The 24,173-nt window shown below is 43.2% G+C and overlaps 1 protein-coding gene across 1 annotated transcript in view; it reads right to left on the bottom strand.

The window, feature by feature from the left end:
- Positions 1-24,173, bottom strand: part of NUDCD1 (NudC domain containing 1) — a 191,686-nt gene that overhangs the window by 54,517 nt on the left and 112,996 nt on the right. Inside the window, exon 6 of the mRNA XM_075352951.1 lies at positions 21,754-21,961. Within this exon, the coding sequence (XP_075209066.1) occupies positions 21,754-21,961 (208 nt within the window). The remainder of the gene's footprint in view (positions 1-21,753; positions 21,962-24,173) is intronic.

The following is a 24,173-nucleotide window of genomic DNA, read 5'->3' as shown; positions in this document are numbered from 1 at the left end:
GAGAGAAAGAGAGAGAAAGAGAAAGAGAAGAGAGAGAGAGAGAAAGAGAAAGAGAAAGAGAGAGAAAGAGAGAGAGAAAGAGAGAGAGAGAAAGAGAGAGAGAGAAAGAGAGAGAGAAAGAGAGAGAGAAAGAGAGAGAGAGAAAGAGAAAAGAGAAAGAGAAAGAGAAGAGAGAGAGAAGAGGAGAGAGAGAAAGAGAGAGAGAGAAAGAGAGAGAGAGAAAGAGAGAGAGAAAGAGAAAGAGAGAGAGAAAGAGAAAGAGAGAGAGAGAAAGAGGAAAGAGAAAGAGAAAGAGAAAGAGAGAGAGAGAGAGTGAGAGAGTGTGTGTGTGTGTGTGTGTGTGTGTGTGTGTGTGTGTGTGTGTGTGTGTGTGTGTGTGTGTGTGTGTGTGTGAGTGAGTGAGTGAGTGAGTGAGTGAGTGAGTGTGTGTGTGTGTGTGTGTGTGTGTGTGTGTGTGAGAGAGAGTGGGGTGGGTGGGGGGGACAGGACGTCCCAAAACTTTGATTTATCACAGGGGTGGGGAACCTCTGGCTCCTGGAGACCACATTGCTCATTGCCGGAGGTTGACGGAGTAGGTCCTCCTGCTGGCCATGGGGGCACAACATAATTTACAACCCATGGCGCTGCAGCTAATCTCCCTGGATGTAGACGGCAGAGAAAAATTGATAAAAGGTTGCGAAGCAGGATAGTTCGGATGGTGGATAAGGCTAGGTTCACATTTCCGTTGTTTAAATCCGTCAGGTCCGTCAGCAACGGATCAGTCGTTTTTTCAATGTCAACTGACGCAACAGATGTGTTTTTCACAGGATTCCTTACACAGGGAATCCTGTGAAAAAACGGATTTGTCGCGTCCGTTACACCCGCTGTGCGTCCGTTTTTTGACGGATCAGTCATGATCCGTTTGTGTTTGGGACAGCCCAGTGGGGTGTGCCAAACATGCTGGGCATGCTCAGTAGAGCATGACGGAATCCAGCACCATAGACATACATTACAAGCTTGACAGATGGCGATGGATTCCTGCGCGGCTGCGTTAATTTTGACGGCCCGAAAAACGTTACATTCTGCGTCGTTCCCGCAGGCGGTACAGTCCAAAAACGACTGACCCGTGGCGCAGCGGATGCAACGCAAGGTCTTCAGTTGCAATCCGCCACTAATACAGTTTATGGGACCCAACAGAATCCGCTAAATGGATTGTGTTGTTTACCATAGCCGCGTATTGGGACTGATACATTTTAACGGAAATGTGAACCTAGCCCTAAGGCTACTTTCACATTTCTGTCATTTTACCTCAGTCACAATCCGTCGTTTTGAGAAAAAACTGAATCCTGCAATAATAATTTGCAGGATTCCGTTTTTTTCCATAGACTTGTATTAATGACGGATTGTGACTGATGGCCTTGCATTGCATCAGTCGCACGACGGATCAGTTGTGGAATGACTCACTGTCAGGCGGAAGCAACTGACAATGTAACATTTTTCCGAGCGTCGAAGCGTCGAATCGCAGTCCATCAACAGGTATAATGGTTGTCTATGGTGCAGGATTCCACCGTAATCCATCACATGACTAAATCCAGTGCTGGATTTCATCATTTTCTACTGAGCATGCCCAGTATGTACACAATCACATTGCAAGGCTCCAAAGCTGGTAGGACGGATCAGTTTTTTCTTTTACAGGGGATCCGTCGCATCAGTTGTAACACAATCTGCGACGGATCTGTCAGATCACTCACAAAACGGATTGTGACTGATGGGGAAAAAATGACGTGTGAAAGTAGCCTAAGCAGCCCAATCAAGTTCCAAAAGAGATTCAAGCCGTCCTGCAGGTTCAGGGAGGCATCAGTAGTCAGAGGGAAACTATCTGTTGACAATTGAATGAAATGAAACTGTATGGAGGAAACTTAGGAGGACCCTAATGCTCACACAGACATAAAAAAGCTAGACTACAGTTTGCCAACATATACCGTATGTGAGAAAGACAAAATCTTTCTGGGAAAGCGTAGTTGTGGAAAGATGAGACCAAGACAGAGCTTTTTGGTAAAGCATATCATTTTACTGGTAACCGAAAATCGAATGAGGCCTACAAAGAAAAGAACACACAACCTACAGTCAGATATGGTAGAGAATCAAAGATGTATTGGGGATCTTTTGCTGCCTTTGGCACTGGGTGCATTGACTGTTTGCAAGCCATTATGAAATCTGAAGATTGCCAAAGGAATTTGGGTCGCAATGCAGTGCCCAGTGTTAGATAGCTCGGTTTGTGGCCTAGGCCATAGGTCTTCCAGCAGGACAATGACCCCAAATTTACTTCAAGAAGCCACTAGAAGTGAAAAGAAACAAAAAGCCGGAGAGTTCTGAAGTGGTAGCAAAGAGTCCGAATCTAAATCCCATTAACACCTGTGCAGAGATCTTAAAATTGCTGTTGGGAGAAGACGCCTTAAAATATGAGAGACCCGGAGCAGTTATAAAGAAGAGTCCAAAATCCCAGGTGAGAGGAGTAAGAAGCTTGTGATGATCATAGGAAGCGAGTGATTGCAGTTATTTATTTCAAAGGGTGTGCAACCAAAAATTGAGTTGAGAGTCCCGACAAATTTTTTGGAGTTTTGTGTAAAATTATGTCCAATCTGCCTTTTTTTTTTTCTCTTTTTTTCTGTTGTTCCAACACACACAAAAAGGAAATAAACATGTGTAATTGCAATAACTTTCTGAGGGTAATACTGAATTTTTCTGAACAATTTGAAGTGCGCCAACACTTTTAGCCACAACTGTGTGTGAAAAATATACCATATATCTATCTATATACACACACACACACACTTCTATAAACATACTTATACACACACACAATACATATTTTATTATTTATATATATATATATATATATATATATATATATATATATATATATATATATATATATATATAATATATATATATATATATATATATATATATATATACATACCCACACACATATACATATACAGTACAGACCAAAAGTTTGGACACACCTCATCTCTAGAGAATATAGCAATCAGAGGTTAAAATTTAGCTTTTAATCTATTATATTAAAATCCTTATAGACTAAAACATTAAACCCAAAGTTCTCTGGATTGCTGTCGTTACACAACCCTCACAGCCCCAGAGAACCTATGACATAACAAACCAATCAAAAAAACACAAAAAACACAAATCAAAAATTGAGTGTGATGGTTAGCACTCCAATAAGGACAGTGGTCCAATATGAGTATCTAAAAAATCATCAAAAACAACTCAATATAATAAACATATAGTGCACGGTAATCCTCAAAGAGGAATTTACTAATTCAATTTTTACAGAGTGAGTTAGGATTGATCTCACCCATTCTTGCAGCTTGGGGTGCAGAAGGCTTCCTCTATATGGGTCCACACAGCGTCAGCTGGCCCTATACTGACCCTAGAAGACCTTCATAACATCTAACACCCCAAGGCTTCTGCTCTTACAAGAACAGACCACATCTAGTCCTCTCTTGTGCCCCTACAATATTCCTGGCCCTCGTCCCGACGCGTTTCATCACTTCCGACTCATCAGGGGACTTCAGTATTGCATTAGAGGTAACAGGTCCTACACCCAGACTCACATAGGAGCTGATGCAGGCACAGAAGAGAGTATATATACATAGCAGAGCCAATCATGAAATGCACTTAATCAGAGACTCACCAATGGTCAGTCTCCTCCCCAGGTGTTCATATTCAGTCATTATTGTCACTTTCCAATATACGACGCCACGCTATATGTATAGAAGCACATGGTGACTCAGTGCAGCGTGCGTTCCACAGTAAAAAACATGTGCATCTGGTGTATACATCACATCCGGAGTCATTCCGGATGCCTTTCAACAACACCAACCAATCAGAATGCGCCATACTGGCGCGCCTCTCAGCCACTAGCATCCATTCACACATTGGTATTAGGGGCGTGTTTATGCTGCCGAGGACGCACTGCGCATGCTCCTCCTGTGGAACGCATATATCCGCGTTCCACACAGAGATCACCGGATGTATAAACCACGTCACATCCGGTTTCCCTCGGCAGCGCGTCACAGGGCATCGCTCCTATACAGGAGCTATCACAATAGGGGCGTGTTTACTGCTGCCTGACGTGTCTCAGAGGGACGCAACTTTCCAGCACTTAGTGCAGCTCCCTGCAAGGAGCATATAAACCGGCGCTCCACATCACGTAGCTAGCATTCAGCGCTGGATGTTATCTCAGTCCATACTCATAAGTTATAATATCGTTAGATCCCCATATATACCGAGCGTGGAGTTTGGAACGTGACAGCCACATTGTCATCAAACCCTGTGATAAGGGGGGGCAATGTGGCTGTCATGGATGTTGACCAATATGTGGAGATGTGTAAAAGCATTCTAAAGGATGAAACCGGATATGAAAAACTCTCTTCAAATCCACTTAAGCTCTACCTGGAAGAATTGAGAGAAATCTTGGATGAGGGAATATTGACCCAGGTAATTGATAAAACTGAATATGAATTTATGTATCAGAGGGAGACAGTGATGGCAACCTTCTACTGCCTTCCTAAAATACATAAAGGTCTTCATCCACTAAAAGGAAGACCTATTGTATCAGGGATCAACAGCTTAACCCAGAACTGTGGTATTTACCTTGACAGGATCCTTAAACCGTTTGTAACAGCCCTGCCCTCATATGTGAAAGACACCCCTGACCTTCTACGAAAACTAGAAGGCATTTCGGTTAGTGAAGGGGCTCTCCTCGGAAGTATCGATGTGGAGGCCCTATATTCCTCGATACCCCCACGATAGAGGCCTAGAAGCAGTACGATATTTTTTGAATTCACGGGGTTGTCAATATTCTAACCACAACAATTTCATTCTCAGACTGTTGGATTTTTGTCTGAGAAGAAACGTGTTTATGTTTGATGGGCGGATCCACCACCAACTCAGGGGTACTGCTATGGGGAGCCCTTGTGCTCCCGCATACGCAAATTTATTCCTGGGTTGGTGGGAGGAGACACGGATCTTTGTGGAAGAAGAAAGAGAGGTGACATGTAAGTTTGATGTATGGACCCGCTACATAGATGACATTCTGATCGTATGGAATGGATCGAGAGGAGAGTTGGTTAACTATGTAGCGGGTCTAAATCGGAATGACATCAATCTCAGATTTACTCATGTCATAGAGGAAGAAACTCTTCCGTTTCTGGATATTCTCATCCAAAAAAATAGTATGGGCGAAATCTCCACATCAACGTACCACAAGCCCACTGCTACGAATTCCCTCCTCAGGTGGGAAAGCAGTCATCCCTTCCACCTGAGGAGAGGAATTCCAAAAGGTCAATACCTCCGAATACGGAGGAACTGCACTGACAAATGTGTATTTGAAATGCAGGCAAGGACACTTCGTGATAAATTTAGAGAAAGAGGGTATCCTAAAGAGATCCTGAAAAAAGCATATCATGAAGCCAAGAATATCCCCCGAGCAGAACTGCTAGCTAGTCGACAGAAATCCATCAATGAGGAAAATTCCACACGATTCATTACTACATTTGATAATGGGGCTACGGAGGTGCGTAAAATTCTTGAACGACACTGGCCTGTATTGTTGATGGACAGAGACGTAGGCCCTTCACTTTCTCGCCGACCCTTAATCACATACAAAAAGGGGAAATCTCTCGGCGATAGGCTAGTACATAGCCATTTTGAAAGGAGCCATGAAACAAACTGGCTTTCTAGAGAAATTAAAGGGTGCTATAAATGCTCCAAATGTATTGCATGTCCCTTTATAGAGATTGGAAAAAATTTTAGGAGCAATGTCCTCAACAGAAGCTTTGAAATCCGCCATTTCATCAATTGTCGCTCCCAGGGAGTGATCTATAAAGCCACATGTTCCTGCGGACTTGAATACGTGTGAAAAACTATCCGTGAATTCAGACGTCGAATAGGGGATCACCTAGGTGACATTGAACACCAGAGAGACAAACCGTTGGCCAGACATGTCTGGGCCAAACATGGTGGTGACCCCTCGGCGATACGATTTGTTGGCATTGATTTGATTCCGAGACCCAAAAGGGAGGAAATTGGGATCAAAAAGTGCTTCAGAGAGAGACGAAATGGATTTTTACCCTGGGTACTGTATCTCCGCAGGGATTAAATGAACATTTGCAATTCGCCAGTTTCATATAGATCCAGATGGACAACTGCCAAAGATAACCTATAAGAATGATTTTGTAACCCTATGGTTTGGGATTGATGGCTCGTTCCGTCTCCCCTTCTAGAACTCAATCTTTGTGCTAGAGCTGTGTTTTGAGCTTTGATTGAACTATATTCATGATGTACAGCGAAAGTCAATTGTAACACATAGATGTCACAGCACACCTTCCCCCATTAATTTCCATCATTATCAGTCATATAATTGAGCACATGTTAACATTCTTTCCAATTCAGTAGAACATGATATGCACTGTATGACTTTTTGCATAATTGTTTTTATAGCCTCTTGGAACTGGTAGCATGGGTCCACTGATATGCATATAGGAAAGTGGATACATTTAATCATCATTAGCGATGCTTCCACTTCCTAATTCCCCCCCCCCCCCCCCTGGTGCTATGACATTGGAGGGGAGAGGGTTGGGGAAATAAGTGTTCCCTTTTTTAGATTATGCACAGTATATGCACCATTTGATATATATGAGGGCAAATAGACGCTATACTATCTCCCATTAGTGATTTTTATGTGGGGAGATTTTTGGTTATAGAAACTGTACAGCATAACCTGCTACGCTCGGTATATATGGGGATCTAACGATATTATAACTTATGAGTATGGACTGAGATAACATCCAGCGCTGAATGCTAGCTACGTGATGTGGAGCGCCGGTTTATATGCTCCTTGCAGGGAGCTGCACTAAGTGCTGGAAAGTTGCGTCCCTCTGAGACACGTCAGGCAGCAGTAAACACGCCCCTATTGTGATAGCTCCTGTATAGGAGCGATGCCCTGTGACGCGCTGCCGAGGGAAACCGGATGTGACGTGGTTTATACATCCGGTGATCTCTGTGTGGAACGCGGATATATGCGTTCCACAGGAGGAGCATGCGCAGTGCGTCCTCGGCAGCATAAACACGCCCCTAATACCAATGTGTGAATGGATGCTAGTGGCTGAGAGGCGCGCCAGTATGGCGCATTCTGATTGGTTGGTGTTGTTGAAAGGCATCCGGAATGACTCCGGATGTGATGTATACACCAGATGCACATGTTTTTTACTGTGGAACGCACGCTGCACTGAGTCACCATGTGCTTCTATACATATAGCGTGGCGTCGTATATTGGAAAGTGACAATAATGACTGAATATGAACACCTGGGGAGGAGACTGACCATTGGTGAGTCTCTGATTAAGTGCATTTCATGATTGGCTCTGCTATGTATATATACTCTCTTCTGTGCCTGCATCAGCTCCTATATGAGTCTGGGTGTAGGACCTGTTACCTCTAATGCAATACTGAAGTCCCCTGATGAGTCGGAAGTGATGAAACGCGTCGGGACGAGGGCCAGGAATATTGTAGGGGCACAAGAGAGGACTAGATGTGGTCTGTTCTTGTAAGAGCAGAAGCCTTGGGGTGTTAGATGTTATGAAGGTCTTCTAGGGTCAGTATAGGGCCAGCTGACGCTGTGTGGACCCATATAGAGGAAGCCTTCTGCACCCCAAGCTGCAAGAATGGGTGAGATCAATCCTAACTCACTCTGTAAAAATTGAATTAGTAAATTCCTCTTTGAGGATTACCGTGCACTATATGTTTATTATATTGAGTTGTTTTTGATGATTTTTTAGATACTCATATTGGACCACTGTCCTTATTGGAGTGCTAACCATCACACTCAATTTTTGATTTGTGTTTTTTGTGTTTTTTTGATTGGTTTGTTATGTCATAGGTTCTCTGGGGCTGTGAGGGTTGTGTAACGACAGCAATCCAGAGAACTTTGGGTTTAATGTTTTAGTCTATAAGGATTTTAATATAATAGATTAAAAGCTAAATTTTAACCTCTGATTGCTATATTCTCTAATTTTGAAGAGGTCTATTCTCCTACATCAGGAGTTGCTGAATTGACACCTCATCTCTAGAACAACTATTAAGAGGAGACTTTGTGCAGCAGGCCAGCAAGAAGGAGAGTGATGGGGTGCTACGCCAGATGACCTGGTCTCCATAGTCACCAGACCTGAACCCAATCGAGATGGTTTGGGGTGAGCTGGACCACAGAGTGAAGGCAAAAGGGCCAACAAGTGCTATGCATCTCTGGGAACTCCTTCAAGACTGTTGGAAAACCATTTCTGGTGACTACATCTTGAAGCTCATCAAGAGAATGCCAAGAGTGTGCAAAGCCGTAATCAAAGCAAAAGGTGGCTACTTTGAAGAACCTAGAGTATAAGAAATATTTTCAGTTGTTTCACACTTTTTTGTTAAGTATTTCATTATACATGTTTTGTGAATCTACAATTTTTAGAGTCATGAAAATAAAGAAAACTCTTTGAATGAGAAGGTGAGTCCAAACTTTTGGTCTGTACTGTGTGTATATAAATACACACACACACACACACACACACACACACACACTCTTATACATATATATTACATACACATGAACTATAAGAAAAAGTACGGAGATAAACAATCTAATGGAGATAGGAATACAAATGCCGCCATACACCTATAAGCAGCATCCTACCTCCAGCGTGAAAAAAAAAGTTCTCAAATTCTCTGAATTATTGGATAGTTGAAAAAAAATAAATATACAAGTTATTTTTATTAAAAGCACAAGAATTTATAAATTGTCATTAATTTAATTTTGAGCGATGTTAATTACAATGTCCTCTTAAATTACATTAATAGCAGAGAATAATAGAAACAATTTCTACTAATTAGCTAAATTAGAACTATTTTCATCACTTAAACTTTTCCTTGGGAACAAAATGAAAAAATAAATGAACAGCAGCTATATACCAAAACTGCAGACAGCTCCCTGCAGCCGGTAAGTACCTGCTTGTAATATTAGTATGAAATTATCAAGATTTTCGCCAACTTTGTACATAATAGCACATTCCATTTAGAGCAGGGGTCTCAAACACGCGGCCCCTCAGGCTGTTTCATGCGGCCCCCAGGCTCGTGCCTCTTAACTATCGCGGCCGGTGCAAGGGCCGCAGCCACGGTCTGCACTTTGTTCGATGAATGTTTTGCCGGTGCTGTGCTCTCAGAGTCAAGGACTCTGCGCGCGCAGCGCTGGCAAAACAATCATCTGACATAAATCACTGACAGTGGCTGCGGCCCCTGCACCGGCTGCGATAGTTAACAGAGGCACGGGCCTGGGGGCCGCATGAAGCAGAGATGAGGCAGCTGAGGGAACGCGGGACAGGTGAGAAAAATGCTGTTTTGTGCGCGTGTGTGAGTGTGTGTGAAGGATGGCACATTAACCCCTTAGCGGCCTATGACGTACTGGGTATGTCATGGCTCCCTGGTACTTAAGGACCCATGACGTACCCAGTACGTCATGACGAAATCGCGGCCCCGGAGCCCCGGTGGCTGCGATCGCTTTGCGCATTGCAAATACCTAAAGGGCGCTTTACACGCTACAATATATCTTACAATGTGTCGGCGGGGTCACGTCGTAAGTGACGCACATCTGGCATCGTAAGGTACATTGTAGCGTGTAACAGCTACGTGCGATTGCGATTGAACGGTAAAACGTTCATCGCATGCACGTCGTTCAATTCCTAAAAATTGAACATCAGGTTGTTCATCATACTCTGGGTAGCACACATCGCAGTGTGTGACACCCCGGGAACGATAAAACAGATCTTACCTACGTCCTGCGGCTCCCGCCGGCTATGCGGAAGGAAGGAGGTGGGCGGAATGTTTACGTCCCGCTCATCTCCGCCCCTCCGCTTCTATTGGCCGGCTGCCGCGTGACGTCAATGTGACGCCAAACGTTCCTCCCACTCCAGGAAGTGGATGTTCACCGCCCACATCGAGGTCATATGGACGGGTAAGTACGTGTGACGGGGGGGTTATTCGTTTGTGCAACACGTCCAACAAATTGAACGTGCCGCACATACGATGGGGACGGGTACGATCGCATATGATATCGTATGCTGGATCGTATGGTGTAAAGCAGGCTTTAGATTCGGGGAGGACGGGACCTCAGGAGGTGTCAGACCTCAGGTGTCTCCTCCCCGGACCTACGGAGGCTGTGATTGGCTGACGAACGCTGCTCAGCCAATCACAGCCACTGTAATGTTTTAGCCATTGAAAATGTCTGAAACATTGAAATCCAGCCATATCAGTGCAGCTGTAGCACCGATCATTGGCTGGAGCTGGGTGACCTCAATTTCACCCGCCCCCAGCTCTGATTGGAGAGACCGGCCTTGTGACTGATCTCTCCAATCACTGTGGATCTGGGGCCGGAGACCGCCCCCTCAGCTTCACTCCAGCGTCTGTGGAAGCTGAGAGCGATCGGTAAGTTATAGCGCCCCTGCCCCCTTTCAGTCGCCGCCCCCGTAGAATGGGGACAAGGCTGGGGACATTACTATAGGATGGGCACATTATGATAAGATGGGGACATTACTATAGGATGGGACAGTACTATAGGATGGGGACAAGGTTGGCACATTACTATAGGATAGGGACATTTCTGTAGGATGGGCACATTACTATAGAATGGGACAACTAGATGATGGGGACAGTAATGCAGGATAGAGAGATTGCTACAAGGGGACAAAGATGGGGAACATTACTATAAGATGGGGACAAGGCTGGACACATTACTACAGGATGGGCACATTACGGTAAGATGGGGACAAGGCTGGGGACATTACTGTAGGATGGGGACAAGGATCAGTACATTACTGTAGAATGGGGACTAGGATGGGGCACAATACTACAAGGGGACAAGGATGGGCACATTACAACAAGATGGGGAACATTACTAAAAGATGTTGGCCAAAATTTCTATATAATGATAATTGCAACACTATTAGTTACAAGAAAGGGATAAAATGTAAAAAAAAACAACAAAAAAACAAAAAAAACCCAACAAAATAAGGCATGACTTTTTTTTTTACCATCAAATTTTTTTTTTTTAATATGTAAACAAAGAATGTGCACCTTTATTATAATAAACAAGTGAAAATATTCAAAATCAGTGATAACAAGGTGTGTAAAAAAAATAAATTATATATATATATATATATATATATATATATATATATATATATATATATATATATATATATATATATATATATATATATATATATATATATATATATATATATATATATATATATATATATATATATATATATATATATATATATATATATATATATATATATATATATATATATATATATATTGCCAATAAAAATGTTACCTTGTCCTGCAAAGAATGCGGCCCCCAAAATTATTTTTTCCTCTGTGCGGCCCATACACCCAGCCGGGTTTGAGACCCCTGATTTAGAGGATCATGAGGCAAAACATCCAAGTCATACAGGAGAGGTGATTTGCCATGCAAGACTCCAGGAAAGCTATCCATGTGTGGTGAAGATGTGATGGCAGGCATTCAGTGGGCAGTCTGCATTCTGGATTTGCAGTAGCTATATACACACACAGTTTTTTTGTTAGAAGCAATTTTTCATGTAACTACATACAGTACAGACCAAAAGTTTGGACACACCGTCTCATCTCTAGCACAACTATTAAGAGGAGACTTTGTGCAGCAGGCTTTCATGGTAAAATAGCTGCTAGGAAACCACTGCTAAGGACAGGCAACAAGCAGAAGAGACTTGTTTGGGCTAAAGAACACAAGGAATGGACATTAGACCAGTGGAAATCTGTGCTTTGGTCTGATGAGTCCAAGTTTGAGATCTTTGGATCCAACCATCGTGTCTTTGTAGAAAAGGTGAAGGGATGGACTCTACATGGTTGGTTCCCACCGTGAAGCATGGAGGAGGAGGTGTGATGGTGTGGGGGTGCTTTGCTGGTGACACTGTTGGGGATTTATTCAAAATTGAAGGCATACAGAACCAGCATGGCTACCACAGCATCTTGCAGCGGCATGTTATTCCATCCTATTTGCGTTTAGTTGGACCATCATTTATTTTTCGAAAGGACATTGACCCCAAACACACCTTCAGGCTGTGTAAGGAATATTTGACTAAGAAGGAGAGTGATGGGGTGCTACGCCAGATGACCTTGTCTCCACAGTCACCAGACCTGAACCCAATTGAGATGGTTTGGGGGTGAGCTGGACCGCAGAGTGAAGGCAAAAGGGCCAACAAGTGCTAAGCATCTCTGGGAACTCCTTCAAGACTGCTGGAAAACCATTTCCAGTGACTACCTCTTGAAGCTCATCAAGAGAACCAAGAGTGTGCAAAGCAGTAATCAAAGCAAAAGGTGGCTACTTTGAAGAACCTAGAATATAAGTCATATTTTCAGTTGTTTCACACTTTTTTAATTATTTCATTCCACATGTTTTAATTCATAGTTTTGATGCCTTCAATGTGAATCTACAATTTTCAGAGTCCTGAAAATAAAGAAAACTCTTTGCATGAGGTGTGTCCAAACGTTTGGTCTGTACTGTAGATGATTAGTTTAATGTGAACTTGTCCCTAGATTCATGCTGCCAGAACCACAGGCAGCAGGAATCAGAGCCTGGCTGCTTGAATGCAGCCGCAGCATTGCAGAGAAAACATAGTTTGAAAAATCAGCTGGGGACTATAAGGATTCAATAATATACTATAAGGCATTCAAAGAAAAGAACACGGTCCCTACAGTCAAACATGGCGGAGGTTCCCTGATGTTTTGCGGTTGCTTTGCTGCCTCTGGCACTGGACTGCTTGTCTGAAGACTACCAACAAATTTTGCAGCATAATGTAGGGCCCAGTGTGAGAAAGCTGGGTCTTCCTCAGAGGTCATGGGTCTTCCTGCAGGACAATGTCCCAAAACACACTTCAAAAAGCACTAGAAAATGGTTTGAGAGAAAGCACTGGAGACTACTAAAGTGGCCAGCAATGAGTCCAGACCTGAATCCCATAGAACACTTGCAGAGAGATCTCAAAATGGCAGTTTGGAGAAGGCCCCCTTCAAATGTCAGGGACCTGGAGTAGATTGCAAAAGAAGAATGGTCTAAAATTCCAGCAGAGCATTGTAAGAAACTCATTGATGGTTACCGAAAGCGGTTGTTCGCAGTTATTTTGGCTAAAGGTTGTGCAACCAAGTATTAGGCTAAGGGTGCCAATACTTTTCTCTGGCCCATTTTTGGAGTTTTGTGTGAAATGATCAATTATTTGGTTTTTGTTTCATTCTCTTTTGTGTTTTTTCATTGCAAGCAAAATAAAGGAATTTGTGATTGCAATCATTTTCAAGAAGAAACTGAGTATTATCTGACAGAATTGCAGGGGTGCCAATACTTTTGGCCAGCACTGTACACCAAAAGAGACTGCATATCACCCCCAAAACACCATGTTATCTGTGAAGTTGTGGGGTGTTTTCAACATACAGCACTGGAAAACTTTATGTATTAAAAAGAAGGATGAATGGAGAAATGTACGGACATTCTTGAGAAAATCTGATGCCATCTACCAGGGAAGATAACGATAAAACGAGGGTGGACATTTCATTAAGACAATGATCCCAAACACAGCCAAGGAAACTTTCAAATGATTTCAGAGGAAAAAAAGTAAAGCTGCTAGAATGGCGGAGCCAATCACCTGACCTGAATCCAAGATACAGTTTATGGAAAGAACCAAAGCTCAAAGTTCATAGAAGGCGCCCACGGAACCTTCAGGATTTGAAGAGTGTTAAGGGTGCTTTACACGCTGCGACATCGCTAGCGATCTCGTTAGCGATGTGACACGCCAGATCGCAGATAAGATTTACCGAGATCGCACATAGGTCATTTTTGTAGCGCCGGTCACATGTGCGATCTCGGCAAATTGTATGTGTGATCTGGCGTGTTACATCGCTAATGAGATCGCTAGCGATGTCGCAGTGTGTAAAGCACCTTTTAGTGTGGAAGAATGGGCCAAAATCACACCTGAGCAATGCATGTGACTAGTTTTTCCATACAGGAGGCTTCTTGAAGCGGACCTCAACAACAAAAGCTTTTGTACGAAGTATTAAATACATTTCATCAAGCGTGTTCATTACTTTTTACCTGTGTCATTTCTCATTAATATACATAATTTATCTATGGTTTGATCTCTTTGCCTGTGTGGATTGGATGGGTTGGTACTGACATTTAGTGATACTACAGTTCAGCACTATGCCATTCCTCACACAACCTGTGCATAGATGAATAGATGAAGTGTAGTTTGTTTTAAATCACTCAGTTTTGTTTTTCTTTAAAAAACTGGAACAGCACAATTTTATATCAAACTGACCATTTTTGTTGTCTTTCCCCTTTAAGCCACACATAGTTTTATTATGTCTACATGGCAGATACTCGGTCGCCCCGGCTGTGATAATTGCCGCTTCCTGCAGCTTTTGATGTTATCAGGGTTGCCCCCTTCCATTACCTGTACCTCTTGTATGACGACAATGTGGAGAAGTAACGGAGGTTGACATGGAGGTAGGAGGACGAGGGGAGAGCGGCCTTCTTTGATTGATGGCTACATACAGAGGTGTACGAGAAACATCTTACAGCTTTTGAAGACTTTAGATTTTGACAACATGAACTTTCTGGAGGGTGAAGGCAGAAGTCTTACAGAACACGATATTTTTACTACAAGTCCCCGGGAGCGATGTCTCCCACTATTCTTCTATGATAACAGAACTAGTTAAAATTCTGGGGTCCCAGAAACCTAAATGTCCGTTCCCAGGAACATGGAAACTGACTTCTGTATATTGCTTAAATCGCCCCCTAGCTTTCCCAAACAGAAACTGCAGATCAGATTGTGAACATCGAACATCCAGGAGGATGAAAAACCTGTAAATATCTACGGCTCCGAGCGGAGAATAGAACTGAGGCCATTCTAAGTAATCAGTGTGAGCTTCAGACTGATACACTGCGGCAAACCTTCAGCGCAACAAGGGATGCTGTATGAGAAATGCACGATCGGATGGGTAAAGTATCAAATGAAAATAAAAAAAAAAGTGTATGGCGTTGGAACACCATAGCGTGGTTGCTTTTGGGTACTGCAGCTCTGCTGCTATTGAAAAGAGTGTGAGGTGAGCTGCAGTACCACAGAATGGCCACTATATGGTGTAGAGAGCTATCGGGTTCCAGCTCTGTACACTACGGGGGCCTTTCATTAACATTTTCCTATCCAATACAATTTCCTGTTTCGCCCATTGAAAATCAATTATAGGTCATCATCAGTTATATTTATTCGAGGGTTCGGTAGTGAAAACGAAATCTGCTCAAACCCATTGGCAGAAGACGAGATTTGTTGCCACCCATCGGCGTCAACCTCCGTACCCTCGTCATCTTCGTCGCCGACATCGGTAGAAAAAACGCTTCCAACATCACTCAGTTCCGACTCTACAACTTCACTTCCATCGTCCGAATCGCTCTCGCTATTACTACTTTCACTAGTATCGATTACACGCCGCCTTACTTCGTCCGGATTCACGCACCTTTGTTTCGCTATCTCTTAGCCATTTTCACTTGTAAAACAAGAAGAAAAACAAAACTGGGTTGGGTGAAAGGTCGTCAAGAACAGATGCAACCATTGGCTGCTAAAAATATCACTATGCGCGAAGTCCTGCCTACTATACTTAGAAATGGGACTTTCCGCTCAGTGGCCCGCTTGAAGGGACTTAGGATAGTAAAATGCGTATGAAATATTGATGTCCCCTGCCAGGGAACAAAGGAGCTTACCGAATTATTTTGAATATTTCCCCCCGGGGGGTGGGGGACTCAGAATAGGAAAAGGTTAAGGCATTTACGCAAGACTTGTGGCAGCCACTTAAGTGAAGTATATTTGTAATGCAGCCTAATGAATTTGGTACACTGTAGTCCGGTAGGCCCCTTCATTAAGACTGGCAACGCAAGTCTTCAAAGGTAAATCCGGTGCGTAAAAAAAAAAAAGTGCCTTAGCACCAACAGGCAGGTAGCTGCTACCTAACTGCTGTTGTGCCTGGCGCTGTTCCTCACAAACACTCCTGTCGGCGATTCAGTGGCTTTGTCAACAGAGCATGGACTTATTTTCTACTCCGCTCTGTAGATGTGACTGGACAGCCGGCGTCATGCTGATTGACCACCGGCTCGCTGCTGCCTAATTGGGGAAGCCAAATCCCAATCAGCTTGAAGTTGGCTATCCTGTCCCGTCTACAGAGCACACCGGACAAGAAGCTGACACTCTGTTGACTCGACATAAGCAGCTGAATTACCGCCAGCAGCAGTCTGTGACCACTCTTTGACGGCGAAGATCAGCACCAGGCACAACAGGCAGGTAGGTAGGTAGCAGCAACCTGCCTGTTAGTACTCAGGCAAAATATTTTTTAAAGAGATCCAATCACCAGAATTTTCGTATATAACCTAAAGCTAGTGCTATACTGGCACTATCAGGCTGATTCTATACATACCTTTAGTGGTCAGCTCGGATCTATAGGTTTATAAAATTAGCAGCTTCTTGAGTGACAGCAGCTGAGGAGCAGATAATATCTGGGGGGGTATTCATAGTTATCCCCTCCCCCTGTTAGAATTAGCATAAGTATTATACAATCAATTCACTCTTTCACTTGCAGGACCTGTGTGAGGTCATACCCATGTGACCAGAAGGGGTGGAGCCTCAGCCAACAGAAATGTTGCTTTGTGGTATCAGCTTTGTTGGCTGAGGCCCCACCGCTTCTGTTCACAAGGGTATGACCTCACAACAGGTCCTGCAAGTGAAATAGTGAATCGTTTGTATAATACTTATGCTAATTCTAACAGGGGGAGGGGATACCTATCAATACCCCCCAGATATTATCTGCTCCTCAGCTGCTGTCACTCAAGAAGCTGCTAATTTTATAAACTTTACTTTCCTGGATTTCAAAACCTAAACATATGAGCTGACCACTAAAAGGTATGTAGAGAATCTGCCCGATTGTGCCAGTATAGCACTGGCTTTAGGTTATATATGAAAGTCCTGGTGATTGGTTACCTTTACGTCCCAGATATACCCTTTAAAGGGTTTGCCTAGGCTTGGGGTGAAAGTCTGTAGTCCCTCTACGTGAGTGTAGACTAGTGAATCTTTGCAGCGTGAACTGTCAGGATTCTCTTTTGGAGGCATTGAGAGGTCATGTGACTGCAAGTATGCAACTTGTCTGGCCTCATAATTTAGTTCTATTGATTGAAGCCGCGCCCATCTAGTCGGCATGTTATCAATGCAAATCACATACTTGCAAGCACACAGTTGCCTGCACCAGAGAATCCTGACAGTGCACCTACTGCATGCTGTGAGGACTCACAAGTCTGTGGTCACATAGATATCTGGGAGCCCCCCTTCCAGGAGTTATTTTGTGCCTTAGGGCTTTGCTTTTTTGACAAAGCAACGTCAGACTTGCGCCCCAAACCTAGACAACCCCTTTAATAAACAGACCTCTATATTTACAGCAACCATGGGACCTACTGACAGCAGATCGGTGAGGATTCCAGTAGTAGGAGCCTCAGATTAGATACTTATGAATGATTATAAGGAAATATAATTCCTGGACAACACCTATCAAGAAGACCCTGCAGCTCTCCTTACAAAATGTTTTTGCATTCCTCAGAGTGTAAAAATGCTTAATCGCCTCCTCTGAGAAACCTGAACTGTGCTGGTAATACATTATTAGGGATAATAAAAGAGGAATTGTGTGTTAAAGGGAATCTACACTTTTTTCTCTTCTAACATGTGACAGTGCAGATGGGTGGAGGTCGGAGACCCTGCTCACTTGTGCGCACACAGAGCACGCTCTATAAGGCTGCTTTCACATTTCCGTTTTTTTGTATCAGTCTCAATCCGTCGTCTTGAGTAACTACGGTATCCTGCAAAAAATATTTTGCAGGATCCAGTTTTTTCTCCATAGACACCTATTAATGACAGATTGCGACTGATAGCGGATGCAACACAGGGCTGTGCGTCGGATCAGTCATGGAGTGACTGACTGTCAGGCGGAAACAACGCAGACTAACGTTTTTTCTGGACGGTGAAAAAACGGACAGCGATGGATGCGTCGGGGTCTGCCGTGTGCTATAATGTATATAAGCAAGAGAACAGGAGTCAAAAGGCTGCGAAATCCAACTTTATAAAGTTTGAAAATTCATGCACTTTTTGATTGACGTGTGCACCTCTCTGCTAATGTCCGGGCAGGTTACGCATGCGCCGCCCTCTCATGCACCATAATACTGTGGGCTTCAGAAACATGGCGCCGGAGATGAGCGCTATGCCCAGGCGCTAGTAACTCCGATGCCATGTAACTGAAGATTAGAAATGTACATACGGCCAGAGAGAGGGAGGAACAGGCGGGGGGGGGGGGGGGGGGGCGGGTATACACGTGCATAACCCGCCCGGACATTATCTGCAGAGGTGCACACGTCAATCAAAAAGTGCATGAATCTTCAAACTTTATAAAGTTGAATTTCACAGCCTAAACACCCGAGCTGCCCACTAATGGTATGTACACACTGTGCCTGATAGTGCCAGTACTGCACTGGCTGCACCTTATACACCAAAATACTGATGTTTGGTTCCCTTTAAAACACAATATCCACTTGCCCCATTTATGAGTGAGCGTACCAAGAGATGTCTAATTGACAAAGTGCAGCTGCCGGCCATGAATGAGAGCGGGATCCGGACAGGACAGATATGCCGCACTTACAGGTAATGTGTATAATCGCACAGTATCTATACTGTCCGTGCTGTAATTTCCCTCTTCAGTCCACAGCAGGTAATTCTATTCTCTGTGATTACAGGTATTACCACGTGTACAATCGGCCTGTTATGTCATATATAGCGGAGATCAGGAGAGATGCACACCCAGACGTCATGCAGCGGAGGGGTCCTCTGCAGTCATATGGAGAGAAAGAATAATCTGCCATTAGAAGCACTTAACGAGAATGCGCTACATTGAAGGGCATCGGATAGAAGAAAATAGACACTTTTAATGTGCAGTGAGCTCAGCAGGACTGGCTCCTCTATCCCCTAGAAATCAGCAGCCTAATCCAAGAAATGTCCTTGCAAACTGCAAGTCCGCTAGTGTGGAGCCACCCTACTCTGGTCACCTGTCCTCCTAGTCCATACGGATGAAACTCTTCTTGGTGGTAAAAAAATGATTTGCAAACTAAATTTGTACTTGGAGTCCCCTATCTAAAATTGTGGATTTATTTGAGACAGACAGCGCTTTTATAGGAATAACAAAGTACAGTAACACCTTGACTTAAGAGTGCACAAACTTATGAATGTCAAGATACAAGCTGTTGCTCCGTATTTTTTTCCCTTCATGATGCGTCGGTGATAAAATTGAAGTGGACTCCTGCACCGACGCCAATCCTCCTCGTGGTGACGGCTGCAGCCGAAGCTTTTACGCCTTCTATAGCAGTTGTGACTATCTCACAACTGTACCAGGTGAGCACATCAGAGTTGTACAATAACGTTTTACCAACGTTAGTACCCTATGAGCACCTTTTGTCTTTTCAGTCTCTTTATATTGCTTCATGATACAAGCACAAATGTGAGGTACGAGCAGCTTCTACACACCCTCCCTCCAATCCCCCGCAGCACGGCGTCATCAACTCATGCATGCAGGACTGCACTCACGTGCTGATCAGCTGACGCACTCTCACATGCTGATTGGCTGACTGCATAAGATGAGGAAGCTGCGTTGTGTGGGATCACAGGGAGGGCGAATATAATAGTGTGCACTGTGATGGGGGATCATCTGTACCAGGATGTGGGGCCATGTATCAGGATTGGGCTCATATATACCAGGATGGGGGCCATGTACCAGGATGGGGGATCATATGCATCAGGATGGGGAACCACAATGGGGGGGCATGTACCAGGATGGGGCTCATATATACCAGGATGGGGGATCACATGTACCAGGATGGGGGATTATATACACTAGGATGGGGGATCATATTTACCAGGATGGGGGGGCCACATACCAATATGGAGGATCATATGTACCAAGATGGAGGATCATATTATATGTACTAGGTTGGGGGCCATGTACCAGGATGGGGGATCATATGTACTAGGATGGGGGACATGTACCAGGATAGGGGGATCATATTTACCAGGCTGTAGGCACATGTACCAGAATGGGGAGCCATAAATCAGGATGGGGGCCATGTACTGGGATGGGTGATCATATGTGCGAGGATGGGCAGTAATGTACCTGGACGGGGGATCATATTTACCATGATAGGCGGCCACAAACCAATATGGAGGATCATATATGTACCAGGATGGTGGATCATATGTACCAAGATGGGGGATCATATTATATGTACTAGGTTGGGGGCCATGTACCAGGATGGTGGATTTTATATATATATATATATATATATATATATATATATATATATATATATATATATATATATATATATATATATATATATATATATATAATGTCCAACAATGTAGACCAGCGCACTCCTGTGAATCACCTGGAACCTCAGCTGACCTGGTTAACTCCATTGTGCCCGGATCAGGATGTAGGAGTCCATCCATACAAATGTGAACAACGGCAAAGCAGAGTCCAGCAATAACGTGAGCAATCCAGGATGCTGTTAAAAAATGTTTCTTTCTTTTTATTCATAGATCCATTAAAATACAGTGGTCCAAGCAATTCAGAACAGCATTATCGCAGGAATCAATTCTGGATTCTGGACCGTGAAGAAGGCGGATTTTAGGCATGTAAAGGGAAGGAAAATCATATATACTAAGATGGGGGCCATGTAGCCGAATGGGGATCATATATACCAAGATGAGGATCATGTACCTGGATGTGATTATAATATACCAGGATGGGGGCCATGTAAGACGTTGGGGAATCATATATACAGTACCAAGAAGGGGGCCATTTACCAGGATGGGGGGGGGGGGTCATAAAGAGTAGCATTTCTATTAATGTTTTATCAATTAATTATAATGTATAAATTTAATTTGACATAAGAGCAAATTGAGTTAAGAGCTCAGTGACCAAACAAATTAAAGTCGTAAGGTATTACTGTAATACAAGGTTCCAAATAATTGCTAGTGCATTTCAGAAGACCCCCAAATCCAAGCGTCAGTTAATAGAAGGTGCTGAGATGAGGACTAGTCTATGCCACAGTCGTTCTTTTAGCGGATTATTAAAAAAAGGGGTTGATAGTCTTAAATGGGTAGCTGTGGTCAATTTTTTTTTTTTTTTTTTTTTTTGCTTGTCCATGATTAGAAAAACATGGATGCTTTCCAAAAACTAATCTGTATCTGCCCAAAGGTTGGGCCTGAAAGTGCAGTATTTAAATAAATGATCTGCAATACCACATACGGCCTGTGAAAAAGTGTGGCGCTGTTTAAGCTTTCCTAATTATGAAGTACCCTGAAAACAAAAACAAAAAACAGAGACTGAATTGCATTCAAGTGTTGAGCTCAGTAGGACAGCGAGCGTGGGGGAAGAAGGAGCAGGTTTACAATTCGATTCCATATATATCATGTAAAGTAAGGAAATGGGAATATTCAGATACATTTCAACTTGAACTATGAAAGGAAAAAACAGAACTGAAGACTACCTTCTTTCATCTTTCACAATCCAAGTGCTGCTTTCATGATCAATCGCGGAGTAAAGCTGTCCTTTCAGAAATGGGTCCTGTTCCTTTAATGAAATGCTGACGTGATCGGGTGAAAACTGGATATTAATGTGCTCTTTGGTTATATCATCGGGAAGACGGAAAGTGAGGGTCACATCCTCTGCCGTCTGCTGCCAAACATAGAGGGGCTCTAGAAAAATAAAAATACATTATATACACTACAGTTCAAAAGTTTAGGGTCACTTAGATATTTCCTTATTTTTTTAAAGAAAAACACATTTGTTTTTTCAATGAAGCTAACATTAAATTAAACAGAAATACACTCTATACATTGTTAATGTGGTAAATGACTATTCTAGCTGCAAACGTCTGGTTTTAATGCAATATCTACATAGGTGTATAGAGACCCATTTCCAACAACCACCACTCCAGTGTTCTAATGGTACATTGTGTTTGCTGTGTTAGAAGGCTAATGGATGTTTAGAAATCCCTTGAAAACCCTTGTGCAAGTATGTCAGCACAGCTGAAAACAGTTTTGCTGATTAGAGAAGCTATAAAACTGAAAAAAACTTACCAAAGGTGCCAGACCAGATGATGCATGCACAAACAGAATGTGGTAAACCTTCCTCTTGAAGGCAGCCGCAACCCAGGTGCAAACTAGAGGGGAGGGGTTGCTGCTTAGCAAAAAACTTGCACACTAATATGGCTTGCACTGGAAGCCCGTCATGTATAGGTTACAGTTACATGGTGTCATCTATAGGTTACAGTTTAGACACTGTGCATCACACCCATCTACATGACGGGCTGCCAGTGCAAGCCTTATTAGTGTGCAAGTTTTTTGCTAAGCAGCCACCCCTCCCCTTTACTTTGGAGGGTTGAGTGGCTGTGACATCAGCATCTTGCACCCGGGCTGCGGCCACCTTCAAGAGCAAGGAGATGCTGGAAGAGTGCCTAATGCCATCTGTCAAGCAAGGTGGAGGTAATGTGATGTTATGGCTATTTAATAAAATAAGAAGCATAGTCATGGTGTAAGTTGCCCATGCTTGTCTGGTTAGCTTCCAGTCTCTACTACTCTAATAGTAGCGCAGGACACAACAATTTGTGTTGTGTAAAGTCAAACGTATAGAGACTGTTGGGAATTGTAGCAGCAAAAGAAAATAAGATGAGTATACGACTTTTGTTTTTATTGTTGGGTTGTTGTTGGTGGTAGGAGGAGAGCTATGCACTAAAATATTCATGATTCAGTGCAGATACATTGATGATTTCCCTACAACTTTCTGCAGATTCAAACTAATTTTTCTTGAAGTGCTGAAGTCTTACCAGAACTGACTCAGATACAGAGAAGGAAGAGCAGACCGTGGGTATGATCAAGTATCGGGGTGGATATAGATAAGGTTTGGTGATTGACTTTAAATCATCAATTTCCACTGGTAAAAACTGAGGAGGGATGAGCGAACCCGAACTGTAAAGTTCAGGGTTTGTACCGAACACCTTGTCTCAGATGCTGAACTCTGAACACAGACTTCTAACTGTACGTCTGGTTCCTGTTCTGGTTTGTCATCCGAATAAAGTTTATTGAAAGACTAAAAAAAAATGGTGTGGGCTCCACCCTATTTTTGATAACCAGCCAAGGACTGATAGATCAGATACAAACCTCTGGGCTTGATGCCAGCTGTAAATTCACAGCTGACATCAACCCCAAAAGTATTACCCCGATTGCTACCGCACCGGGGCAATGCCAGATTTGGCACATATAATGGATGCATCAATTCTGGGGTGGCTACGGGCTGCTATTTTTAGGCTGGGAAGGGCCAAATAACCATGGCCCTTCCCACCCTAATAATACCAGCCCTCAGCTGTCTGCTGAACCTTGGCTAGTTATCAAAAACAGGGTGGATGCCACACCATTTCCGTTAAAATTATTTCTTTTTACACTAATACAGTTGACTGACAAAGGGTGGGAGAAGGAAGCAGTGAATACTCATGTAGTTTAATGAGCAGGCCAGAAAAGAGTCTGACTGCTGTTTTAACTTTGAGAAAACATGGTTTGTACAACTATCCTGCACTTACCACCATTTCGCTTCCTTTTGCAGCCACTAGCAATTACTACGATCATTTTACAGACATTTTTTCAGCACAGAAATTCGGGTCCCCATTGACATATTTAGGGTTCATTGTCCCGGGTCAAGTCCAGTTACCAAACTATACTTTTTTTTTTTATTCCGCCCCAAACCGAACATCCATGCGTCTGCTCATCTCTAATTGTGAGTAGAGTTACACAAAAGTTCCATTTATTAATGATTTTCCAGGACGAATAACAGAGGAACAGCTCAGTTTAAACTTCTAAGGAAAGAATACAAGTATTTATTAATAAAAAAAAAAAATAAAAGAAAAAGTCCTTG

Source organism: Anomaloglossus baeobatrachus, chromosome 6 (genome assembly GCF_048569485.1).
Source record: "Anomaloglossus baeobatrachus isolate aAnoBae1 chromosome 6, aAnoBae1.hap1, whole genome shotgun sequence".
Lineage (NCBI taxonomy): Eukaryota > Metazoa > Chordata > Amphibia > Anura > Aromobatidae > Anomaloglossus > Anomaloglossus baeobatrachus.
The sequence above is the reverse complement of the archived record's forward strand: the minus strand, read 5'-3'. Positions and strand labels throughout refer to the sequence as shown.